This window comes from Paramacrobiotus metropolitanus, unplaced genomic scaffold, assembly GCF_019649055.1.
Source record: "Paramacrobiotus metropolitanus isolate TYO unplaced genomic scaffold, Prichtersi_v1.0 Parri_scaffold0000039, whole genome shotgun sequence".
In the NCBI taxonomy this organism is placed as follows: domain Eukaryota; kingdom Metazoa; phylum Tardigrada; class Eutardigrada; order Parachela; family Macrobiotidae; genus Paramacrobiotus; species Paramacrobiotus metropolitanus.
Window position 1 is genome coordinate 762,867 of NW_026570259.1, and position 22,609 is coordinate 785,475.

The 22,609-nt window shown below is 43.9% G+C and overlaps 7 protein-coding genes across 17 annotated transcripts; 1 reads left to right on the top strand and 6 right to left on the bottom strand.

The window, feature by feature from the left end:
* Positions 1-206: 206 nt before the first annotated feature.
* Positions 207-986, bottom strand: LOC129590306 (uncharacterized). Its single transcript, XM_055485460.1, has one exon. The coding sequence runs from the start codon at positions 984-986 to the stop codon at positions 207-209; it is 780 nt and encodes a 259-aa protein (XP_055341435.1).
* Positions 906-4,301, bottom strand: LOC129590151 (uncharacterized). Of its 3 annotated transcripts, XM_055485200.1 has the most exons (5): positions 3,937-4,301; positions 2,340-3,869; positions 1,722-2,264; positions 1,533-1,655; positions 906-1,395 (listed from the first exon to the last, which is right to left on the bottom strand). In XM_055485200.1, exons 2-5 carry the CDS (start codon positions 3,589-3,591, stop codon positions 1,094-1,096), a joined length of 2,220 nt encoding a protein of 739 aa, XP_055341175.1. In that variant the 5' UTR covers positions 3,592-3,869; positions 3,937-4,301; the 3' UTR covers positions 906-1,093. The 3 variants fall into 3 exon arrangements, with proteins under 3 accessions (XP_055341175.1, XP_055341173.1, XP_055341174.1); XM_055485198.1 differs by having other exon boundaries at positions 2,340-4,301; XM_055485199.1 differs by having other exon boundaries at positions 1,228-1,387; positions 2,340-4,301.
* A 156-nt stretch (positions 4,302-4,457) lies between these two features.
* On the top strand, positions 4,458-8,445 carry LOC129590313 (dynein regulatory complex subunit 3-like). 5 transcript variants are annotated; one of them, XM_055485469.1, is made up of 8 exons: positions 4,458-4,813; positions 5,171-5,287; positions 5,466-5,635; positions 5,805-5,951; positions 6,155-6,274; positions 6,342-6,755; positions 6,998-7,225; positions 7,297-8,441. In XM_055485469.1, the coding sequence occupies exons 1-8, from the start codon at positions 4,603-4,605 to the stop codon at positions 7,897-7,899; spliced, it is 2,010 nt and encodes a 669-aa protein (XP_055341444.1). In that variant the 5' UTR covers positions 4,458-4,602; the 3' UTR covers positions 7,900-8,441. The 5 variants fall into 5 exon arrangements, with proteins under 5 accessions (XP_055341444.1, XP_055341445.1, XP_055341446.1 ...); XM_055485471.1 differs by having other exon boundaries at positions 4,793-4,813; positions 5,461-5,635; positions 7,297-8,440; XM_055485470.1 differs by lacking the exon at positions 6,998-7,225 and having other exon boundaries at positions 7,297-8,445.
* Positions 8,116-10,758, bottom strand: LOC129590315 (uncharacterized). The gene is made up of 2 exons (XM_055485474.1): positions 9,402-10,758; positions 8,116-9,302 (listed from the first exon to the last, which is right to left on the bottom strand). The coding sequence occupies exons 1-2, from the start codon at positions 10,058-10,060 to the stop codon at positions 8,288-8,290; spliced, it is 1,674 nt and encodes a 557-aa protein (XP_055341449.1). The 5' UTR covers positions 10,061-10,758; the 3' UTR covers positions 8,116-8,287.
* A 191-nt stretch (positions 10,759-10,949) lies between these two features.
* Positions 10,950-12,481, bottom strand: LOC129590316 (uncharacterized). The gene is made up of 2 exons (XM_055485475.1): positions 11,341-12,481; positions 10,950-11,237 (listed from the first exon to the last, which is right to left on the bottom strand). Exons 1-2 carry the CDS (start codon positions 12,295-12,297, stop codon positions 11,085-11,087), a joined length of 1,110 nt encoding a protein of 369 aa, XP_055341450.1. The 5' UTR covers positions 12,298-12,481; the 3' UTR covers positions 10,950-11,084.
* Positions 12,482-12,580: 99 nt separating this feature from the next.
* LOC129590312 (uncharacterized) lies at positions 12,581-18,899 on the bottom strand. Of its 4 annotated transcripts, none has more exons than XM_055485466.1 (16): positions 18,648-18,899; positions 17,684-17,836; positions 17,442-17,617; positions 17,148-17,358; positions 16,824-17,050; positions 16,489-16,756; positions 16,115-16,368; positions 15,722-16,049; positions 15,155-15,646; positions 14,843-15,087; positions 14,487-14,787; positions 14,161-14,408; positions 13,713-14,073; positions 13,411-13,655; positions 13,020-13,345; positions 12,581-12,951 (listed from the first exon to the last, which is right to left on the bottom strand). In XM_055485466.1, exons 3-16 carry the CDS (start codon positions 17,562-17,564, stop codon positions 12,852-12,854), a joined length of 3,729 nt encoding a protein of 1,242 aa, XP_055341441.1. In that variant the 5' UTR covers positions 17,565-17,617; positions 17,684-17,836; positions 18,648-18,899; the 3' UTR covers positions 12,581-12,851. The 4 variants fall into 4 exon arrangements, with proteins under 4 accessions (XP_055341441.1, XP_055341440.1, XP_055341442.1 ...); XM_055485465.1 differs by having other exon boundaries at positions 18,585-18,899; XM_055485467.1 differs by lacking the exons at positions 17,442-17,617; positions 17,684-17,836.
* A 539-nt stretch (positions 18,900-19,438) lies between these two features.
* On the bottom strand, positions 19,439-22,462 carry LOC129590200 (transmembrane protease serine 6-like). Of its 2 annotated transcripts, XM_055485288.1 has the most exons (12): positions 22,152-22,461; positions 21,977-22,061; positions 21,779-21,849; positions 21,655-21,715; positions 21,507-21,584; positions 21,325-21,431; positions 21,161-21,229; positions 21,028-21,080; positions 20,782-20,944; positions 20,440-20,696; positions 20,220-20,321; positions 19,439-20,018 (listed from the first exon to the last, which is right to left on the bottom strand). In XM_055485288.1, the coding sequence occupies exons 1-12, from the start codon at positions 22,386-22,388 to the stop codon at positions 19,679-19,681; spliced, it is 1,623 nt and encodes a 540-aa protein (XP_055341263.1). In that variant the 5' UTR covers positions 22,389-22,461; the 3' UTR covers positions 19,439-19,678. The 2 variants fall into 2 exon arrangements, with proteins under 2 accessions (XP_055341263.1, XP_055341265.1); XM_055485290.1 differs by lacking the exon at positions 19,439-20,018 and having other exon boundaries at positions 20,221-20,360; positions 22,152-22,462.
* Between the last annotated feature and the right edge of the window lie 147 nt (positions 22,463-22,609).

A 22,609-nucleotide genomic window follows, 5' to 3' on the forward strand; every position in this document is an offset into this window, starting at 1 on the left:
CACTTACAAAAAACATTATAACACAAAGTAAACAGCATTAAAACCATCAGAACATCACAGACAGCGCATTCCACCGCTGTATTTCAATACTAAGACGTTGCAACAAAAACTCGTATGATCGTTTTTCGCCAGAAGCATCCTTCAAGCGTTTTCCTAGCTCACGTAAAATTTCACAAGCTGGCCGCCGACGCCAAAAGTCTCGAAAGCTAAAGGACGAAGTCGTATTCCGGCGCCAGATATTCGTACTTTCGGAACTTTTCTTCTTCCGCTTTCCTGGCAGCTTCTCCGGCTTTGATGCTGCTGCTGATGACGTTAGACAAGGCCACGGTGTCAACACATGTCACGTCCCAGGCGAGTCGTAGTCCGTTTCTCCAAGGCAACTGCGACACACCATCCGGCCGGCGATCATCCTCGTCGTTGGTCCCTCTCGGTTCCAGTACGGCCGGTATATTGGCGGTAACTAGGCTTCTCCGAATTATTTCGTTCAAGGAGGAGTGACGAAGAAAACGTCCAGCGCTCTTCTTACACGAAAGTCCATGGTGGCCGTATTGGTCGACAGGCAGACGGCAGTCAGCGCAAAAGTGGGGACTGCAAATTGGCGCGCCGACACGTAGTCGAACTGCTACACGGAAACTCTCGTCTGACATCAACATTCCGAGTGAAGGTACAGGGAGGGCGTTAAGCCATTTGCCTGATTCCGGCCGCGCAACTGCAAGCAAACGCGCACAATGTGTAACATCATTTACATACAAGTTTGTGATATCTTCGCAAGCTTTTTTGACCACAGCGGCGTCCCACACTTTCTGCGTCTTTCGTTGGTTTTCTGACGGTAATTCAGCACCCGATGCTGCTTGCCACAACCGGTGCACCAAGTCAAGGCTCTCCGTTCCAGGGGCGATGCTCGAAACTAGGGACGATGTGGCATAAACTAGGGACACACCGTGTATGCCATTTAAGTATACACTGTGCTCCCGCATTGACTGCATAATTACTTCGAAATTCGAATTTATACACAAGAACAGTAGTGACAAAAAGACGACTCAGTGATACAGAGACTGATTAAAAAGCGATTTCGAGCACTTTAGATTCCCATTTAACGATATCGGTTTTCTGGCAATGGATGTTTGGTCACAGCAATGCGTCGCTTTGTACGCACATTCCCGTCGCTTCCACTTGATCTAGCGTTGTTTGCGTTATTTTTAGGCATTTTGAACATGTCACCAAACAGTCCTCTGTCTAACGGAGCTAGCCATGAATCTTCTTCCGCGTCCGCTAAGGCGTTATGCCTTACGTGTTGGTGATTCTTCAGGTGGTGCACGAAGGTAACCGGTATACCGTCTGGCGATAATCGTCCGTCAAATCTAGCGTCTTTAGGGCTCATGATAAGCTGAGCAGCTGCAATGAGAGTCTCTATACAAATATGAACTTGAAGATCGAAAAGTTTTTTTGTACAGGCAGATAACATTGTTCACTTGTTGATGATGACCGTTCGTAAACCCTGACGCTCGCATTACGCCGTGTTAACAGAATACCTGTTTGTTTACGCTTAATGAAACCCTTTATTTTTTTCGTCAAGCTTCGCGGTGATAGGGTCTTCGCTAATTTGTGGCCTTCGCGTCCAAGAGTAGGAGAAAACAAAGAATATGCATCGCCACCTGGAAGTGGAGCGATCGTCTAGATAAGTCAGTTGAGTTTGCCAAAGTTGGTTTATGCAGTCGTACCGTATTTTTGTATGATGCTTTCAAGATGATTTGACAGTTCTTTCGTTTCTTGAATATTTCTCTCGACCTGAGCGACTAATTCCATGTCGTTAGAGGCACGGTGTGGCTCGTCTGTACCTTCGATAATCACCGGCTCGTAGGTGTGAATGTCATTATTACCCGGCAGTACAAATCGTACACCATGCTTCGTTTGAAAGAAGAAGTCCTCCGACACGAAATCATCGTTATTAGGTTGAAGAAACTTTGGAATATTTAGAATCTCAAGAGTAATTTCTTCTGGATTTGCTTCCAGTGACTTCTTGTGCGAATCGCTCTGAGAAGCACCTATCGACATGGTCGACGCAGGCTCTTCTGTCAGCGATTGAAAATCCGGAGGAAGCGGAAAATTAGTGCTTCCCGTGGAATGAGAACCTGGGGGCTTTTGCGAAAGCGTATCTGTATCGGGCGCCTCAATAAAGACTGATGGTGAAGCACCGGAAAATGGGATGGTTTGCGCTGGTGAGGCCGTGCCGTTTTGTAAAGCAGAGGGCGAAATGTCGAGTGCTGAAGTGAGAACGTACATATAAATCATTTTCTACACTTCGAACATAAAAGCATCACACACTCGGGGATACTTACGCTTGTTAAGAGAAATCCTGCTTGTCGCCGTGTCAGCCGCTGTTCTTCCTAATTGCACTGGACTAGACGGTTTCGAATTGGTGAACAATACTTCTGATTGGGTTAGCACCTGAGAATTTGGTGCCTGAGAGACCCTTTTTGTTTCGGGTTGCAAAGGGTTCGGTCCCTCGCCCCGATTGTCCAGTTTTTCAGACTCCTTTCTAATTTCTTCCGCCAAAGTTTCGTTATCAGCACTTGATGTGTCATTATCAGCAGTTGTGTTGTTAACCGCAGTTGATGCTACCGATGGAACATTATCCACTGAGTTGTCCGCAAAATCTTGATCAAACACCCAGTCAGTAGTTTCGGGTGGCTCCACGTTTTTCTCCAGGGCTTCCTTGACCATTTCGTCAATAGTCTTTGCTTTGGAAGGCTTGCTCTCCCACATTATCGGCGTAACCTTCCCATCAATGGACAGCTTGGGTATTAGCAAGCGCAAACTTGGTGCTCGATCGGGTGCCATGTAAGTGACCTCGTCGCTTCTTCCCTCTATCTCCTGGAGCCTGGCTCGATCACGAGATTTTATAAAGGATTTGTACTGCACAACCAGAGAGTCTTTTTTGGCTATCTTAGCATTAAAGAGAGTGGCTGCTCTCTGTGAGGCATCAACTGAAATTCGCTTTTTGTAAGCCGGCTGCAGAGCTTCCGTCAAATACGAATCCAGCAGAAAATGCTTGCCGTTCCGAAAATGATGGTTGGAAGTGCTGGCACGATTGTGCAACGGTACCACGGTCGTAAATAACGCAGTTTCGTGATCATCATACAGGCGACTTTCCGTCTCTTCCAGTAGGTCACGAGAACGCTTGTCCGTTTGCGTCTTCTCAGAAAAAACATTTTCTGGGCTGGGCGGTCGTGGAGCGTCTTCATCACAACCCTTACAAATTCCGAAATGTCCCATTTCACCAGCGTTTTCGCACTGTTTCCGCTCATTCTCCGTCTCAGGCGCACCGTTTTGAAGGTTTTTCTGTGAAGACGAGCCAGAAGCTGCTGTATTCGAATGTGTTTGATTCTGAGCTTGTTCGTTCGTTCGTTGGCTTACAATCCTGTTTGCTCTCTTTCTGGCGCGCTTGCCGGGTTTTTGGCTGAGGGGATGCATCACTTCCAGCTTCCTCAATAACCATTGCGCCTGTTGTAACATTCCATCCTCGGAAGGCGCCGCTGTCACTCTGGCCTTACCCTCTTGCCTAACAATGTGGTTAACCGCCTTCTGCATTTCTCGAAATTGCGCATCCTGTTGGAATTTTGTTAGCCAACGTGAATGAGCTTTTTTCTCCAAGCTCTGGATACGACTCCCGAATGATGGAGCGTAGCTTTTACACACCGGTGCGTGATTCTCTTTCAGAAACTTTTGGCTGGTGTCCTGGCAGTCACGTAACAATTGTGGGTACTTTGTTTCAGGTTGCAGAGTTGCGCAAACTCCGGCGTTGTCCAATGTGCTCGAAGCATTGCGGCAAATGCGGGCTATTAACTGGTGTGCAATTCGTATGCTTTCTGTAGAAAGAGAGGAAATACTGCATCTATCATCACTTTCCGAGGGAGTTTTTGGTGTTAAACGTACCATCAACGATTCGGCATCATGTAGACGGATTGTCGATCGAACTCCAAACGGCATCTTTCTCCTAATTTCAAGATTTGTGTTCGGTGGTTGAAATTGTTTGTAAAGGCTTTCGCGAAATTTATCTGGTTTTGGATGAGCCGCTTTCTTTTTACTACTGATGATTTGCTTGCAGGGGATACCATCCTCTAATGTTGGGAGACAAATAAATTTCAATTTTTCTGGCATACTACCCTAGAAATTTACTACTTCAAATTTTTTAAGGCTTTTGCGGGTACATCAACATAGTTTGACCATTTCTTTTTACGGAAGTGTGCGGTTGCGCAGTCCGATGTACCACAGACTACGTACTTAGGCAACAATGTAACGACTAACGAGTATTATTTATTTTTTTTATAAAACATACGCGAATCAGCGACAGTTTATTTAACACGCGATTTTTACAAAGTTACCTGGATACCGCCTTTAAACATTCTGAAACGAAGTGAAAATTCAGTACGAGTACTTCAATTATATAAAAATTAAATAGATATATTTAACTGTTCACGGCTAACCTTACTTTAGTGTCGTATTTTATTCGAATAGTTATGCGACATGCCATAAAATTAGCGATTTCGTTCCTAAATCCACGCCACTAGCTTTCTAGACCGAGATTGTAAATTTTGCGAAATGCGTGAACAAACAAAAATTATTCATAGTCTCAGCGATTTCAATCGAGGATTACATACTCGTCGGTATATTAAGCCGACAATATGCAGCCGAGATTTCTTAACCGGAATTGCTTTGGACATGCGACCGGAAAAAGAGTGGGGTTACCATTTGGCAAAGGCAACGGGCATCGATGTCAGCACAATCGTCGAAATCAATCTGGAATTTTTGAGTACGGGGTTTAACTACAGCAAGTCGAAATCTTTGTGCACTGCGACAGAGATAGAAATTTTGTGCACGTCGTGCACTGCAAGTGGAACCTAATTTGTCCGATAAATATTAGCTGCATAATTTGATAACATTAACGTCCAGTCATTAAAGACTGAAATCCTGAACGCAATTAATCGCGCTGGCTAGTGTTGATTTTCCTCCTTCTGTCGCGTTGAAAACTGTCTTGACCTTAATGAATTCTTTATGGTTCCATCAGGATTACTAAAGCACTCGTTCATATATCGCTTTTCCTTATACGAAATTATTACGAATACCAAATGTATTTATAGTTACAATCTACAAGCCACTGAATTTTCAGATATCCAATCAACCTATGGCCTAGGGTACCTTAGATCTTGCCAGGTACTGAAAGTTAACAATAACATCATCAGCCGGATCATTGGGCTGGAAGATCTGACCGAACTGAAGAGCTTGGGTAAGGTAAAGTTCTGGATTTTCTTCACATTTGCATCTGCAGAATGAAAACGCTAAACAACAATTTTGTCCTTGCATTCGTGCCATTCTTCTAATTATTTTCTACTAGTGAACTACTGTTGTGCGTTTTGCGGACTGCAGCCAATAGCGTCATGATATCTGTGTCGTTTTCAGAGCAGACCTCTCGTTCAACAACATTGAAAAAATTGAAGGCTTACAAGGATGTGCAAAGCTGGAGGAGTTAATGCTTTTTCACAACACCGTTGTCACCATTGAAGGACTCGAAACGCTAGAAAAGCTTGCATTGCTGAACGTGGGATGCAACCAAATCGGCGATCTGCAGGCTACAGTAAGATTTGATTTTCATTAGAGCTCTTTTTATTAAAAGCTGTACTAAGCCTGCAATCCGCAATAGCCATGTTGAATCAAGCCGCATATGCTGTGCACCAGCTGGTCTGCCAATATGTGCTTAACTTCAACATTTTTTGGTGCTGACACTCTTGTTCACTGTTTCACAGTATTCTGTCTTACGACGAATGAACTCACTGAGAACAGTGAATCTGGAAAGAAATCCTGTGGCAAAGGTCAACCTTTACCGGGAGCATATGGTCGTTTATGTTCCTCATTTGAAGATTCTGGACTGGAAAAGAATACTGCCAAGTTTTGTAAGGAAGATTAATACTGCCTTTCATACTAATTAGGGGCTATGAATCAGAGATAGCTGAATATAAAAATTTTTTGATCTTTTTGTTTTGCTGTACATTTAGCGGGTAAAACCACTGGTTTTAGTTATACATTTACTATACAGTATGAAAATCGTGTTAATAAGTATTAATTGCGTGACCGCTGTATATGGTTTGCATTTTAGAAAAGCCAGGCTTATGAGCTGTTACGGGACGATTATCGTTCTTTTGTAACGAAAGAACGCCTGGAGGAAAAACGAAGGAAAATAAAGTCATTAACAGCGGAGAGAAAAGCACCAAAGTCAGTAAGTCAGTCCTGATGATTCGAAAACGCTTCTGAGAAAACATAAAACTGTACGTGAAAATTCGTAGATTTTCTCGGTTGAAGCAGACAACAGCTTGTACAAATTCCTCAATCAGCCGTCGGACGAAATTGAATATTTGTTTGAACTGCTTGATGGCGGAGAGACTGCACTTACTTCTTACAAAGAGCAAGTTAGCCAGGTTGGCCAGGGAATAACCGACAGGGTGCTGGTCTTGGGGAATGCGTTAACCGAGTTGGAGACCAGCTTGGACGATCAGATCAACCGCTATGTTAACGGTTATGGCACAACAGGGCGCCGGATCATGGAAGCACTTATGCTGAGAAAGGGAGATTATTTAGCTGCGATTATCCATGAAGTGGAGCAGCGAGGCAAGGATGCTCTGAAAGGTTACTGTGCCGTTTTGGACGATGTCAGCGTGGATCTGACGAGGCTGCTGATGCAGTTACAGCAACACGTTGAGGTACAGCTTGCAAGCGTATGCATATAGAAGTATCGATAAATCAGTAAATGCGTTAATGCAAGGGCTGGAAAGATTAGATTAACCTAAGACTTTCCATGGGATGTAGCTTGCAAGCTTGTTACCTTCATTCACGTGGTCAATAGAAGAGTAATCGTCATTGTAGCACACCTGCCTTCTATTTATGTAGTAAACTACTAATTTTGATATTCGTTCACTTACCAGTACACTGTTCACTTCACTAGCATACCATCTCAAGCAAAACGAAGAAGTTGGAACATCAACTAAATCATGATATCAGCTGGTTAACGCGTGAAATCGATATCCTTAAGCAGTTTGAACAGTTTCTGCAAGAGTGGGCCACAACTGCCCACAAAGACCAAAAGTTTGAAACTGTCTTACTGCCCCAAGAAGTCAAACATCTGAAAGAATTATTTGAACTGAAGCACCACAATCAGAGTACGGATTGGTTGGTACGTCGGTACTCAGTTAAGCTACGGCTTTTGTTCAGCACCGGATTTGATAGTCCTGTATTTTCTTGCAGGATGAGTTGAAATCCACAGCACTAGTACAACATTTGCAAGAACGCTTAAAGCAAAAACTTCGTCGGCTTGACCAGCTGCAATCCAAAATCACCGGAGAACAAACTGCTCGATTAGATGCCATTAAAGAGAAATTTTCTAAATATGAAATAGATATTTTCCACCAGCGGATGCGGGAGATTGTTGATCTGGTTGAGCAACATAAAGCGGAAGCGTACTTGCTACGGAAGCGGATGACGTACCGCTTGGGTCGCCACGAGGAGGAGGAACTGCACATTCAACCAGCGGTCAAGAACTTAATGAAACGACGGCACAAAACTACTGCAATGAGCATTGCCGGTTCGGGTCGACCGAGAAAGGTGGAATTCGAAAACGAAGAGCCTTTACCGGATTATGTTGTAATGAAAGACTTCAAGGAGATTGTCGATCAAATCGCAAACGTTCCCGTGGAAGAACGGGAACGCCTTTTTGAGATGAGGGTTGTGGAGATGGACGATATTGCTGACTATGTTGATATTAAGGATGAGCTGGATAAGAATGAATTTGCACAAAGTATGCAAGAGGGGATCAGTGCGGAACAAGGGGATCCGGATTTTGATTTGTAGTCTGTTCTGTGCAGTTGGAATATTAAAATAGTTATAATTTATTAACTTCCGTTTCGTTCGTTCACAGTGCGTAGACGTGCTAACGCTAATATAAAATTTGGCCAATTGCATGCACGTGGTTTGGTTGAACTTTTTTTATTTCAAGAGTAACTTAACAGTATTGTTTTAAGTACCGCTGCCAATGTTGCCACAAAGTGCACTTCAAACTGGAAAATATTTATCTACATATGTTTTGCTTTACTGTATCAGCTGATATTGTTTTTAAACAGCAATACGATTTAACCCAAATCATACTGTAGCGATTCATCCACGCAAACATGAAATCGTTTATGATTGTACTCATAGCACTAATAAAGCATGCAAATAATAAGACAGCTTCACCAATCCACTATATTTGATGAAGAATTTCGTCCAAAAATACTGGTTTTGCGTAATTCTGCAATGGGTCATCGTGGCGCACCTCTCGTTCGACGCTGGTGACCGCTTCTACAGTTTTTATAATATCCGTTTCCGGCATGTGCAGCAGATTATCTGCACTGTTTGCTCTAGCATCAATGCTGGGGACTTCTAGAAATCCTGAAGATACAGCGAGGGCCAATGGCTTTCGTTCATTAATATTGGACAGCGGGACGATTTCTTTTGTCTTAAAGATGCCGGTTCCCACAACGCACAGTCCTCCGGATTTGGCTTTCACGCACTCCATTTCCCTAATACTGATTGTAGCGGTGTCTAATGTTTTTGGAAGACAACTGCCGTTCCCCGTCTTGTCGCCAAGAGAAAGCGTCGTATTCTGCAAAATACGGGCGCTGTGTTCATAAACGGAATTAGCTAGAGCTTGTGCTCCCGCTGTTTGATGTAAAATCTTTTTCTGCAAGTAGTCCGTTTCCTGCAACAGGTCCTGGTATATTTTGTCCAATGTAGCCAACTCGGCTGTTAAAATGTCGTTGTCTTCTATCCCCTGTAGCTCTTCGGGCGGGATGCGTTCCCGCACCATGTTAACATGCCGAACACAAAGTTCATTCAAGGCCTCTTTCTCCATATCCACCGAGACCTTTTCACTAAGAATGATCAACTCGTCCGTCAACGCTAAATACCGCTCACTATCGGTTTTCTGGCCCTCGATTGATTTTGTGAGGCTTTCGATATGAGCTAAATTCTGAAGCATAGCACCGTCACGGAACGCTTCCCATACGGCTACTTCCTTCTTTATTTTCTCGGTTTCAGCATTAGCATCAGCAATCTGGTTTCGGAGACGAGCAACAGTCGCTTCAGTTTCTCTCTGCAGAATCTCTGTTTCCTTTTCGACCGCCAGGATATGATGACTCCATTCATTTTCCAATGCGACTAAGTCGGCATCATCTTGCGCCTGGTCCGATTTGACTGCTTGCGCTTCCTGATCATACCTGCAAACAAATGCGTTATATTTCTTTGTTAAATTAAATTTTCTATTGGAAAAAGCAAAGCTTTGCTCTAACTGACTAACCAGAATACTCCCGAATGACCTTTTACGTGTTTTCATAACTTGTTCGTGCAAATAATTTCCGTGCTCTGTCGCCGTTTTGTATTCCAACAAATATCGTTTCAGTCGTTCTTCTTCAATAGCAATCTGGTAATTAAGAGATGCCTCTTCGGGAGTCATAAGATCTTCCATTACTGTAGGCTTTTTATCTTTCTTTTTCTTCTTTTTCGGTTTCTTCTTTTTCTTTTTTGGAACAGCACTATTCTGGACTGCTTTCCAGATGTGCTCATTGGCGTCTTCCGAAACCCAGTCACTGGAGTCATCGAATCCTTCCAATTGAATATCCACTGAATTTGGTTCTGTTTTGGCAAAATCCTGCACTTGGATGCTATGCATAACCGTCCGCCGGAATTTGGCATCCTCTGCTATTTCCCCAATAAGCGGCAGAGGCGGTAATCGAAACTCGGCGAAAAAACCAAAATTTGCCATAATCTTATCATGCTGCTGTTTGTTTGTGGTGAGACAGTCGAGGAAAACCGATGGTTTGTGCAGCGACTCGTCATTGGTGATTCCCAAGCTTGCTAGTGGGTCTTTAAGAAATTCGGCATCCGCGCCTGGAGGCTTTGACCTTACAAAGCTCCTACTCGGTGTCGGTGGTGGGGGTTCGTCAGCAAGAAATGGGTTATCCATTAACGATCTCATTTGTGTTATTGGACCGGTCCCACTGCTTGAGATATATAATCAACTAGATCACCAGGATTCTAGCAATCGTTGGGTTATAGCTGATAGCCTTATACCATGCCGGGTTTCCACGTTACGGCTGACAAGTTTTGAAGCACTCGGTGACTCGCGTTATTAAAAATCCATGAAAATTCCTTGAGCACGATAACGTGGAACGCTTAAAAATTTAGCCAGATTTCTTATTCCTTAATTATTCGCTTTGTGGTATTCCTTGTTGTATCAACATTGTCTCGCACTCTCAACCATATGCAGGCCGACATTCGACGCAGAACGAGAATCGCAGATATCGCCACGCGTTTCTCGCCCACTCAATACGCCACTATAGAGCTCGGACAAGGAGATCGATGCGTGGATGTCGAAGATTTTCCGCACGAAAGCTATTGTCCTTTCATTCGACCAGTTTTACTCAAATGGATGATTCTCGAGCGTCAGGTGCGACAGAAAGCGTTGGAGTACGAAGAAGACGCCGAGCGATGTCAGGTCGACATAGTTAAAGAGATCTGTATTATTGCAGCGCTGGTGATACTACTGCCACCTACGTTATGGCTGTCGTGGCTTTTCATGCTACCAAAAAATGTGTATTCTGTTTTAATGCCTGTCATATCGATTGCCACATTAATGTTTTTCCGCATTATAAAACTGGTACAGCTTTTTGATTGCGAAAGCGAGTCGAAACAAGCCGCTGTTAAAGTGCAAAGAATTCTGGAGCTGGAAAGAGCACGATTGCTCCAATTATTTGATGAACTGCTCTGACAATGAGGGATAACAACTATTTGTAGTTCACTGTTCACACAATGTTGCTAATGTAAATGTTGCAATTATTTTTGTGGACATAGACCGCTATAATTTTTTGTTTTCTTAACTTGTGCCGGGTCTAGCAGATGCGACAAAATTTTTTCCTGTGCAAAACAAAGTGTCATTATTAAAATGGCGAAACATGTAGAAGCATTACATAGTACATGCTACATAGTACTACGTTTTTAGCTCATATCTTATTTTTATTGATTTTGTGGGATACATTGGTCATGTCGGCTGACAACTGAGGTTGTGGCACTCCGCTGCTCCGATCAGCGTAAGCGCTGGCAGCTGGCAACAGTTTTGGGTGTAGATGCGATAAAGCCGTGCTGCATAAGTTTACCTGAAAATACGCATGCCGTTATTATTGTTGCGTATTAAATACTCGTATTATGGGCATCAAAAACAAAACACAATTTTAGCACGTCTTCCTCGTAGCTGCATACCAAGGATATATGATCTTCCCAGATATCCTTTGCCACATTCCATCCGAAATTGGGCCTGTTTGTGTCGTAAAACTGCGAATCCTCTACCGAGCGCAAGACATGCGCGCTCTTTTCAAACAGAAGCCGAAATGCATCGACCTTTTGGCGGAACTCCAAAAATCCGCTGGTCATCCGGTCATCACCAAACCGTCTATGCAGAGGTACGCCAGCCATATTCAGCATGTTGTCGTTACTCTGCCACAGACTGGACGAACCGTTCTCGTGGAACTGAAAGTGGTCCTTTAGTGATCGATACAAATCTTTGGGAAATTCCTGCATATCCGTTTTTCCAAATGTATCGACGATTATCTGTCCGGGATTTCTCTGCAAGGTGGTGGCATACCATTTGCGCCGGGAATGATCTTCCTCCGCATGGCCAAACAGCTGAGCACGCAAGATCTCCATTTTACATGCATTTTCTTCACCGTTTCGGAAATGGCGATCAAGGACATCTTCCACTGTTGGATCATGATCAAACGCCTGCTCTCGCAGACTGTCTAAGGCCGCGCTGGTCTTAACAGCGTCTGCAAGCTTTTGCGTTAGCAAAGCATTGGATTCGCTCGTGTTCAAATCGACCTCGAGTATTTTCTTGTTTTTCCAGAATCTGCGACATAGTCGCGCTACTTGTTGGTTCTTTCGTTCAAGTAATCTTGAACGAGGAAATGTCGCACTACGAATATTTAAGGCTGAGCGAATGTCATAACCTGCGTCCGAGCTGCCGTCCTCCAAATCATCGTTGTCGAACCTAAGCGAGCAGTCGGGTATTTCCGCAGGACCATCTTTCCAGCCAACTTGAAAGGGGTTTCTAATCGAACCATCCGGGCGCAGGACGTTTAGGTCGTAATAATCTTCGTCCGACAGACCTGCGATATTTAGCGCCCCCGTTGTACTACTTTCCGTATTCCTGTGGTGCTGCATAGCTCACTGAGAGATATCAAACTTAGTGACCTTTAACAGAAAAGGATGGTATTTTATAATGCACCCTTATGAGCGTAATAGCATGGGGTGCTGGTCGCTTCCTTTTGGTTTGGTAGGAATTCTCGCGGGGAGTGTCACAAACATAGCTCCAAAAGAAATTTGTGTTACTGTATATAAATCTGTAAGTTTTAATTCTATAATTCTAAAAGCCTTTCCCTTGTACAGTAGCTGTTTGCGCGGATTTGCGTCTAAAGCTCGTTATGAGAACTGACACCGGAACTGGTCAGTAAAGTTGTAGCGACTCTTTTGCCTTAATAATAATGGCCCAGTTGATATTACTCGAGTATTGTTTATAAGGTGGAAACTCTCAGATATGACTTCTGCAATACCTAATAAATGTGAAGTTTCATTTGTAGATGTACATATGTTAACTGAAATTCTAAATATCATGAAGCAGCACTAATTACTGTATTCAAAAGTACGAGTACAGTATTTCGATTCAGTGAAAAACCCTTGAGTAAAACTGTAGTTAAAACCAAAATACAAAGATGACTTCACGCTTCTGTTGACATATCCGGGCCAGCTCGCTGGTAAGAAAAATATGGAAAGTTTTCATTCCAGCATAAACTCATCAAGCTTCCAATTGAGAAGCACCTAAAGGAAGCAAAGATCCATCAAGTGAAAGCGTAGCGCCTTATTAACCGTAACGTGTAATGTGTTACCAATCGCTAGCAGCAGAGAATGGTCCGGTTGGCGACGGAAGCGGTGCTGGTTGCGGATTCGCCGCTGGGGCTGCCTGGAATGGGTATTTAAAATATCCGTAAGGTAAATACATCGGAACGTCCGGCTTTGAATCAACTAATATGACAGTATTAGGCCATCGACTGTCTTCGACCACACTGCTTGGTGATCGCGATGTGGTCTTTTTCCGTTTTGTCGTTCTTTGCGTGGACAACTTGCTGTCATTTACGTTGGGGTGTGGTGTAATGGGAAGCGAAATTGACAGCTCCATGTAGGAGTTTAGCGGATCGACTGGAGTAAACGCAAACTGCAACAATTTTACGGTTTAACGTGTCCAAGTATCTGTAGGTAACGAAAATTGGCGCTGCTCACCCATTGTCCTGTAGTCAGACTGAGGTATGATGCATTATCTTTTAAGGGCGTAAAGGCGTCGCTTAAGTCTTCATTACAAGAGGCCTGCCTCCAGCACCAGCATTCAAAAGCGGGATATGCTTCCGCACCCACCATTACAGCATTCAGTCGTCTGCACAAGTACGTTTGATCCGCAGTAACGTTATTATATACTGCGCCTTGGAACTCGGGTGCGTAATCGGAGCACCCCCTAGTTAGTCCCACGCCTGGAAAACAGTTGAATTATTTTCTGTTTCAACCTGCAATGCTTTAAGGTTGATTACCTGCAACATATGTCACCGAACAAGTCTTTGCTGGGCACTGGACATTCTCAGCCACGTCGTCGGCCAAGGAAAGATCATTGCATGTTGGAATTTCTAAGCATTGATAACAGGATGAAGCATTGGCTTCTAAATTTTGCGGCTTCTCAGAGGCAGATGATGCTGATGGACGTTTATCTGTTGGTGATGAGCTTGTGGGGCGCAAAATCAGGTCAGGCCATTTCAAAAGAGAATCAGGTGGTGTATGACCCGGAGCGCCAGGATATACTTCGCTACCGGCAGGTGAGGACACCGGTGCGGCAAGTGTTTCGAGTGACATTGCAGATGAGTTAGACGAGCTGTCGAATGACGGATCGTAGCCAAACTGAATAATAATTATAATGATATAAGAAATAAACTAATATCAGCTTCACGATTCCAGGGCTGTTCTGTCTCGAAAGTTTCCACTTACCCACTGATTGTCTGGCATCGCGATGTAAGTTGGATCGCGGGTCAGTGCAACGAACGATGATTCTGGGTGGCCGTTGCAGTATGGATGATCGAAGCAGTGACATTCAAACGCTGTGTAAGTGTTGCCACTGAGCACAAGGATGCTCTGGAAACGTTTACATATGTATGGTAGACGTGTGGTAACGTTGCCGAATGGTACACCTTCTACACCGTAGGTGAGGAATGAACATTCTCGGGTGAGTCCAAAATCTGGTACGTCAAAATTTACAGTAGGTAATTACTGGAATTATTTGGGTGGTTGACATTACACTTGACCGACACTTTTACCTGCAATATACGTCACCGAGCAGCTTTTGGCGGCACAATGGCTGCGCTCCGCGGCAGCTGCAGCCGGATCCTGAAGATCATTGCACGCAGGGACAGTAACACAGCGGTGGCATTCGGCTGCGTTTCCTTGAAATAATGCAGCACTTGCGGTGACACTGCTGGACGGTGCAGCTGCGTTAGTCGAAGAGGAAAGCGACGGCAAATCGGTGGTTGAACCGACAGAGTTTCCTTCAACATCGGTGGAATGTGTGGCATTTGCCGGTGATGGCGTAATAAAAGGACCCAGAGGATCGTACCCGAACTAAAAACACAAAATAATTTAAGTTTTGCTTAGAACAGCTTTCACTTTGTTATACCCATTCATCCACAGGAAAGCCTTGATACATAGGTGCATTGACTAGATCCAAGAACGATGTCTCGGGATGGACGTTACAGTAAGCCTGATTAGAGCAATGGCACTCAAAGGCAACTTGGGCGTTCCCTGTGACCACTATCTCTTTTAGACGCTTGCACATGTAAGTGAGTCCGGTTGTAATATCACCAAAAGGCACATCTTCCATACCAGGATGGATATATGAGCAGTCTCGCGTCAACCCAACACCTGCGAAACACACGTTAAGACTGGTAGGATAGTACGAGGTACCGCACATGGCTACACCTTGTTTTACCTGGGAAATACGTAACCGAGCAGCTCCTAGCAGCACAACGCACAGTACTGCTTGCATTACCGGAGTGCAGAAGATCGCTGCACGTAGGAATACTCTGGCACCGGTAACATGTATCAGCGCTACCAACGTACGGAACCGACGGAAGCAGTGTGGCATAGTTTAGTCGCACTTTGGTGCTCCTTGTCCTACCCCTCGTCGTAGGCGGTGGAGAACGTGTTACTTCCCGGTGCGGCTCAAACCCAAACCACTGATCGGAAAGGAAATTCGTGTAGCCTAAGCGTTCTTTGCTTAAATCCAGGAAGGCGCTTTCCGGATGCGCATTGCAATACGTGTGATTGAAACAGTGGCACTCAAACGCCGATGCTTGATTACCGGAAATCACGAGATCTTTCAGACGTCTGCAGAGGTATGCAGAAGAAGTGGTTACATCTCCAAACGGGGTGCCTTCCATCCCAGGAACAATGTATGAACAGTCCCGAGTCAGACCGACACCTGCGTAACAACAGATTTTGCAAAAAGATGCAAACTGGAAAACGATTATGTTCCACAAAGCGCGATGTGCGTTACCGACGATCCAGGTTACGGAACAGCTCTTTGCGACGCAAGCAGCAGTTACCGGAAGCGCCGATCCCAAGGTCAGCAGATTATCGCAAAAGGGGTCAGTCGCATCGATAGAGTTGGTGCATCGATAACATTGATCTGCTTCGCGCTTAAAGCCTCCAGGAGCAATCGACGTAGCATAATCCAGCACCTTGGTGGTACCGATGACCGGTATCTCAGTGATAGCGGTTGTGACTGGCGATTTTGAATCGGGTGTATTCGCTGTCGTGGTTGAACTTCCTTGTGTGAAAGGAGGCGACTGTGTCGGCAACCATGATCGTGGTGTGAAGCCAAACTAAAGGTTTAAACGCATTCGATAGCAAAAAGCATTCGGTCAATAGAAACAAATTTCTAACGAACCCACTCGTTCCATTCGACTGATTGTACTGCTGGATTTTGCCACAAATAATCAAATGCTGCTGCAGGTTGTGAATTACAAAACCACCGATCGGAGCAATGACATTCGAAAATTGTAGCCATGGATTGTCTGAGGGGATCGTAACGCTGTCGCTTGATACAGAGATAATCATGGGGTGTGCTGATGTTCCCGTAAGGAGCGATATTTGTGGTCGTACGCGATGGGTCAGTCGAGCACCCACGAACGGTTTGTCCGTCTATATATGTACTGCTTACATCAACTGCATACTATTGTACATGTTTAAATTCCGCTTTAAATATTTTACAAATACAGTCTAGTCTGCTCACTGATCAAAACAAAATTTAAAATTACGTACCAACAGCCCAATATTCAACACGGCAGCTTTTGATCACGCATTCGATCGGCTTTTGTATCACATGGCTTGCATGCAACAAATCGTTGCAGACCGATCGATTCAAACATTCGTAGCAAAAGTCGGCCTGTAGAGGTGGGAGAAAATCTGGAGGATTTCGGGAATAAGAGTTGGCTGGGGTGGTTGGATCAATAACTGCTTCCTCAAAGCCGTTAAAGATCGAGGTGGTCGCTTGTAATGGAAACGGCATGTTGCGAGGATTATAGGCAAACTGTAGAACAATAACACAGTTAAACTGCCGCACTTGGATTAAACGCGGTTAAGATTCCGCAGAATACCCAAACATTGTCCGGATGAGCTGTAAAATTGAGATACTTGATTGTTGTTGCGCTGTCCTTATTGCAGCCATTAATCACACAATGGCAGGTGATGTATCGGACATTTGCTGCAGTCCATTTCTTGCAAAGATACCATGAATGATAATTGAACGTCTCAGGGATGGAATCCGGGATCACTATGGGACTTGTCGTATCACCGGCACATGAGCGCAAATGGCCTTCCGTTCCTGCGTTGAGAACATTTGTGACAGTGTTGAGTTACTGCTGTATAAAGTGAGGCTAACGTACTCTGTAAAGTAGAATCGTAGATTAAGAAAGCTTTACCGAGATTGGTAACGAAGTAGCGCGTCACGCTGCAACCTTGCAGGCAGTTAGACGTAAAGTTTACTCGAGGTGGTAGACGTCCCGATGTCGGATCTAGGCTAGCGTCGCACATGGAATCATGGTAGCGCGTGTGACACTTGTAGCACTGCGTGGGCACTGTCTGCCGGGCCGCCAAAGGCGTTTTAGCATGGTCACTGGGCCAAAAATCCACCTGAAACATAGTAGCAGATTGGTTATACAAAACATGTTTCTTTTCACTTTCTCGACGAGGAATAAAACAATAAAATTTCATACATAGCTGTTGGAGAGAGTGTTTTCTTGAACAAATGCCCTTTGCGCACTGTAGTTGCAATAAGACTTAGAGCAGTAACAGCGGGAACCGCCTTCAGAAAGTCGCTTGCAGCGGTACGGAGCCATGAATGCCACATGGGGCTCTTCTGATTTGTGGCAGGCGCGGCGAAAGGTGCCATCTGTTAAGCACAGGGTAAAACCGCGACAACGACTGGCAAGAGACACTATGACAATATTCGACGCACCGTGAGAAACCTCGATGCCGCAAACACCGCTGCAGCGTTGTGTTCGCGAAGTAAGAGAGCCGAAAAGGTCATCGTCGCAGCCTTTGGCAGCCGTGCCAGATATAAGCTCTTCTCTAGTATCGCAGATGTAGCACACGGTTTCATATCCATATCCTGTTCAAAATGCATGGCTGATTAATGCCATTTCACTTTGAAAATAGTGGGACGGCCAACAGAAAGCAGGGCAGCTGCACAAACACAAGTATCGTATTCGAAATTATCTAAATTACAACTTTCGTATTCGGGACAGCTCTTTGGTGCAAATACTCGTATAATCAACAGCAGGAATGCGATTTAGGTGACGGAAGCCAACGTATAACACATTTCCAAACTGCTTTCGGTGGTCTTTGCTCGTTTAGACTAGCTTGATTTTATGGCATACAACCCGCTTACATTTAGAGGTCGCCAGGTTTTGTTCAAAAACCTTTCGTAAAGTGATTTCGTTTACAAGCAGCAGTGGAAATCTACAGTAACTTCTGCATCCTCATCTCAGCTTTCACTGCATGACTCATGCAGCATGAGTATCGAGAAAGTATAGCAAGATTTAACAAAACCTGCTATCATACATATTTGTCTATGATTTTTAATGGAAATGATAAAGTAGAAAATAAAAAATAAAGAATAAAGAAAGTTTAAAAGATAATTCATAATTAGCTTTTCCATTTCAAACTTTAGGAAACTGAAAGTTTCCACGTGCTCTGGCTGTGCGCGTTTTTCGATTTACCAAAAACTGTTGTATCCGTCCAGTGAAACTGCACCAGAAAAATGGCGTATGAAAAAAGCCCTGCCGGTTTTGCTAACGAAACGACATAATAAAAAAGAAAGTCAAACGGATGAAAGTGTTCAAGCAAGATTTCTGCACCTGTCTTAATTAAGATGAGCACCGAATAAAAAAACAAACAAAAGATGATCATTGAATACGTACTGCTCAATTAAAGCAGATGGGCAAAATAGATAGATGAAACGATTGCGAGCCGCCAACCGCTAGTATGTAATCCAACCAATTACTGAATAAGCAAAGAATAAGCAACCGTAAAAGTTTTTCAATACTTGATATTCTTTGTAAGTAAATAATACGTGCTTAGTTTAACTTATTTAGCGTGCCATTGCGAAAGCGTATGCTGTAATAAATTTTATGACAACAGATTTCGTCATTGCTCCACTATGATCCATACCCTCCCTGCGACTAGAGCGACATATTTACGTACTCGTATCACATCTCACTGTAGCGAGCGAAAGCAGGCATTAGGTTGCTAAGCAAACGTTTAATGCGGAATTTGCTAGGTTTTTTCGTCGCCCTTTAATCAGACATCTGCTTACAAAAAATTTACTGATGCCGAATCTAGGCTAGCGTCGCACATGGAATCAAAATAGTGCGTGAGGCATTTGTATTTTGTAGCACTGTATATATGGGTAACGTTTCGCGGGACAGTAAAAGGCGATTTATCGTGGTCGTTGGGCCAGAAATGTGGGGCACTGACGGCAATTGCTTTACCACCTGATATTACTTGTAGTATGATTGTGTTCTTTTACCCAATTGAGTAACTCCAGACATTTTTTATCACAAGAATTTTTTGTTTTATTTTTGCTTTACCTTTGCAAGCGTTGCAAGTTTGCTTGAGTTACTCAAAGTTGAGTGTATCATCCTAATGGACTTACCATACATGGACTTAGTTCCATTCAGCAATTTCAGTATTATATTTCACAGATGTCTAGCAGCCATAGTGAATTTAATAACAGTGTACTCTGTAGTTGCAGCAGCGCCAGCCACAGTGCAAAACTTACTTTATACATTGTTGAGTGCCACACGGTGACAGAGATATACCGGTATGCGGTCTAAACAATACTCAACATACAGTTCATTGTAAGGTGTGAACAATAAGGATAAAGGGAACTTTTCAGAATCCCTTTGCAAAACTGGCTTTAACTTACAGATGTCCAAATTAAGCCGCATTTTTACGTAAGGTTAGCTACTATAATAATATAAAACCAGAGAAGATAATCAAACCAACAATAAAAGCACAAAATAACATGTAAATAACATGTAAACAGAAAATAAAACAACTGTTTGTTGTCACAAAGCCGAGTGACGGTACCGTCGCTTGTAACGGTTGTCGTTGTACGATTGGACTTTCTGACAGGAAACGGGTTGGATCCACTACGCAAATGGTCAGCTAATGGCACGGACGTATCCTCAAACCAGCCTTCTCGGTGTTGTTCATACAATACCTCTATCAGATACGGGAGGGCAAAGCGCACGTTGGCATATACACCCGGCGTGCCTGACGCGCATCCACTACAAAAGCAATCAAGAATATTTTCAAAGCTCCTAATGACTTAGCGCAAGTACACCGTAAAAAAGCTTTACATTGTACTTGCGCTCTGTCATCAGTGGCTCAAGCAGTTATCGCCTCGGTTTTTTAAAAACTTTGCTTGCGTATTTTTCAGTAAAATGACGTGTATGAAGGTAAAAAAAAGGAAACAGGAAAATCCGTACAGGCCGAAAGAGGTCAGCGCTGTCAGTTCAAACTGCGCTGAAGGCGAGCCATCTGCTGCAGGCATCCGGCAAGTTAACGGTCCGCCACTATCTCCTTGACATCTGTGAGCAAAATACCACGAATCTACTCACGTGGAATGTCTGCCGAATAATAATGCTTGCTCTAGCTTTTAGCTTGTAAACTGAGCTTTAGACTTTTAGAACGCCAAACAAGACTGACGTGTCTTTCCCGGGTCCGGTGGCACAGGTCATTTCCGGTGTCATTTGGATGTAGCTAACCGCGCATACAAACGGGTCCACGATATTCAAATCAACCTGCTGGAGCTGACGGGCGTAGACGCCTTTCGGTCTGGGTCCGCTAGCGTTGCTCGGATTCGTATAGCCGCACCCGGTGGCTGTGCACACTGTCCCCACCCTTGGTTCATCGTATGGTCGGGGCAGACAAACAGGGCTTATCTGGTTCGACCATGTTATGGGCTAAAATCGCCGCAGTACAGAAACAAATATTAGGTCCACCGTTCGACATATTTCCACAAAAACGCCTTCCGGTAAAGTACAGTACCTGCTCCAGCTCGAGAAAACAGAAGTCGTAATTTACGCCTGCCAATAGTGGGTGGAACCTGGGATGCGAATAGACTCCTTTCACTTTAACGGCGTCTGCATCAATCACCGGCCAACAGTCATGGAAGCCCATGTACAGCGTAAATTCCTCGGGTTTACGTTGCCTATAAGCAACAACTTCCGTCCATTCGTGCCGTCACACGGTTGTAAAAGTCGGCGTAAAATAAATGAAGCAGCAAGTACCTACACGCCGTCCTTCATACAGCAATGCGCAGCAGTCATAACCCATTGTTTTCCAATCTGCATCCATACACATTGCAGGTGTTATGTAAATAAAGCAGCTTAAAAATCCACAGGTTACTGCAAAGCCACTAGCTTACCACCGAAGCGCCACAGTACGTTGTTGTTAACGAAAGGTAAACCTGCCATGGCCACGAATTCTGCACCGCCTGTTGTCAAACAATTTAAAATCACCACCACAATAAAAAAGCGATCAACGATAATGACGCTATTGAAATACAGTACTTTAAAACGAACAACTGACCGTGACGCCTCCAACTATGCGCACCGGATTAGCGCTTGGCTGTACGGCTGGAAGACCACAAGTGGAACTACAGACCTCATCTTCTCCATCTGGACAGTCCGGGACCCCTGCTCATAAGCATTTATTGTCAGCTGACGCCTGAATGGCAAAAATTTGTGTTAACCACCCAGTATTTACCTTACCATCACAGATACGCTCATTCGGTACACAAATAAAGTCATCTGAAGGGCACCACAAATCACCATATCCACATTCGGATCCTGTCCAATTTATGCATATACTCTTGAACCTCGTAGACAATTCAGAACACGAAGAAATCACTAGTCCTACTTGTCACTGTGATCTTGAATCCTGAGAACTGCTGACTACCATCCGACAAAAACAACAGTGCCTACGCCAGAACGTCATCCACATTTTTTATTTGCTAATGGACTGACTGAGGTTAAAAACTTACAACTTGGTCGCTGTATGAGGTGACGCTGAAGTTACCTTTGCCGCAAGCAATCAACAAGATATTGTATGGATCTACGAAACAAATTCGGTTAATAAATGGTAGCAACAATCATACGACCATATGAATAAAGATATAATAATAAATAAACTAGAGTAGGATACTAGGATACAATGAAAGTGCTCCACACTTAAATATTACATTTTAAATCCCATATGGCCAACCGGTCTGTTAAGCATCGGTTATAGGTTCGATCTTGATCTTGTAGCTCATAAGTAGCATCAAGCTGCAATAATCCCAAAGCTAAACTAGTAAACTTGTAGAACTATAGACAAACTTGGTACAAATGAATCGACAGAATGGTGAGGATACGTACTTGAATTGGGTACTGAGATCCGTTTATATAGTAGCTCTCGTTGGCCAGCGGAGGATAATTATCCGGATAACCAGGCGAAGTGATTATAAATCCATCCGTATCCTTAACTATGTTGAGCTTATGATCGCTTTGAATTCCATCGATTACGGGTTGGTCAACTGATCTATACCATTTATTCGCTTGGCAGAAATTCAGAAAGATTAGCAGAGTACCACAGCACGAAACGATTCGCAACATTCCACAGCCAGTCTATAGGCCGACTGCATTCTACTGGTTTTTCTTGATGTTCGCGTGCTGGTCTATCTGTATAACTGTTCAGTTAAACTGGAGAAAGGTTGCTATGGTCGGATATGACATCCAGCTGATTAAAGACTATAATTTCGGCGAAACTGGAAGCATGGGAATTTAAACATACGTAATTTGTCATCTTTAGGTCCATCTTGACCTCATAACTAGCA

Coding starts and splice junctions, on each gene's coding strand:
- LOC129590306 (XM_055485460.1), bottom strand. CDS start 986: ATGCAGTCAATGCGGGAGCACAGTGTATACTTAAATGGCATACACGGT.
- LOC129590151 (XM_055485198.1), bottom strand. CDS start 4,161: ATGCCAGAAAAATTGAAATTTATTTGTCTCCCAACATTAGAGGATGGT. Junction 2,265..2,339: donor CAGGATTTCTCTTAACAAGC/GTAAGTATCCCC, acceptor TTCTCACTTCAG/CACTCGACATTTCGCCCTCT. Junction 1,656..1,721: donor AAGCATCATACAAAAATACG/GTACGACTGCAT, acceptor CTCCACTTCCAG/GTGGCGATGCATATTCTTTG.
- LOC129590313 (XM_055485469.1), top strand. CDS start 4,603: ATGCGTGAACAAACAAAAATTATTCATAGTCTCAGCGATTTCAATCGA. Junction 5,288..5,465: donor GACCGAACTGAAGAGCTTGG/GTAAGGTAAAGT, acceptor TTTTCAGAGCAG/ACCTCTCGTTCAACAACATT. Junction 6,275..6,341: donor AGAGAAAAGCACCAAAGTCA/GTAAGTCAGTCC, acceptor GAAAATTCGTAG/ATTTTCTCGGTTGAAGCAGA.
- LOC129590315 (XM_055485474.1), bottom strand. CDS start 10,060: ATGAGATCGTTAATGGATAACCCATTTCTTGCTGACGAACCCCCACCA. Junction 9,303..9,401: donor GTTATGAAAACACGTAAAAG/GTCATTCGGGAG, acceptor ATTTGTTTGCAG/GTATGATCAGGAAGCGCAAG.
- LOC129590316 (XM_055485475.1), bottom strand. CDS start 12,297: ATGCAGCACCACAGGAATACGGAAAGTAGTACAACGGGGGCGCTAAAT. Junction 11,238..11,340: donor GGGAAGATCATATATCCTTG/GTATGCAGCTAC, acceptor GCGTATTTTCAG/GTAAACTTATGCAGCACGGC.
- LOC129590312 (XM_055485465.1), bottom strand. CDS start 18,636: ATGATCATCTTTTGTTTGTTTTTTTATTCGGTGCTCATCTTAATTAAG. Junction 17,359..17,441: donor ACACTCTCTCCAACAGCTAT/GTATGAAATTTT, acceptor ACTATGTTTCAG/GTGGATTTTTGGCCCAGTGA. Junction 16,757..16,823: donor CTCATCCGGACAATGTTTGG/GTATTCTGCGGA, acceptor ATTGTTCTACAG/TTTGCCTATAATCCTCGCAA.
- LOC129590200 (XM_055485288.1), bottom strand. CDS start 22,388: ATGTTGCGAATCGTTTCGTGCTGTGGTACTCTGCTAATCTTTCTGAAT. Junction 21,716..21,778: donor CCTCATACAGCGACCAAGTT/GTAAGTTTTTAA, acceptor GTTCTGGCGTAG/GCACTGTTGTTTTTGTCGGA. Junction 20,697..20,781: donor GTTTTCTCGAGCTGGAGCAG/GTACTGTACTTT, acceptor CGGCGATTTTAG/CCCATAACATGGTCGAACCA.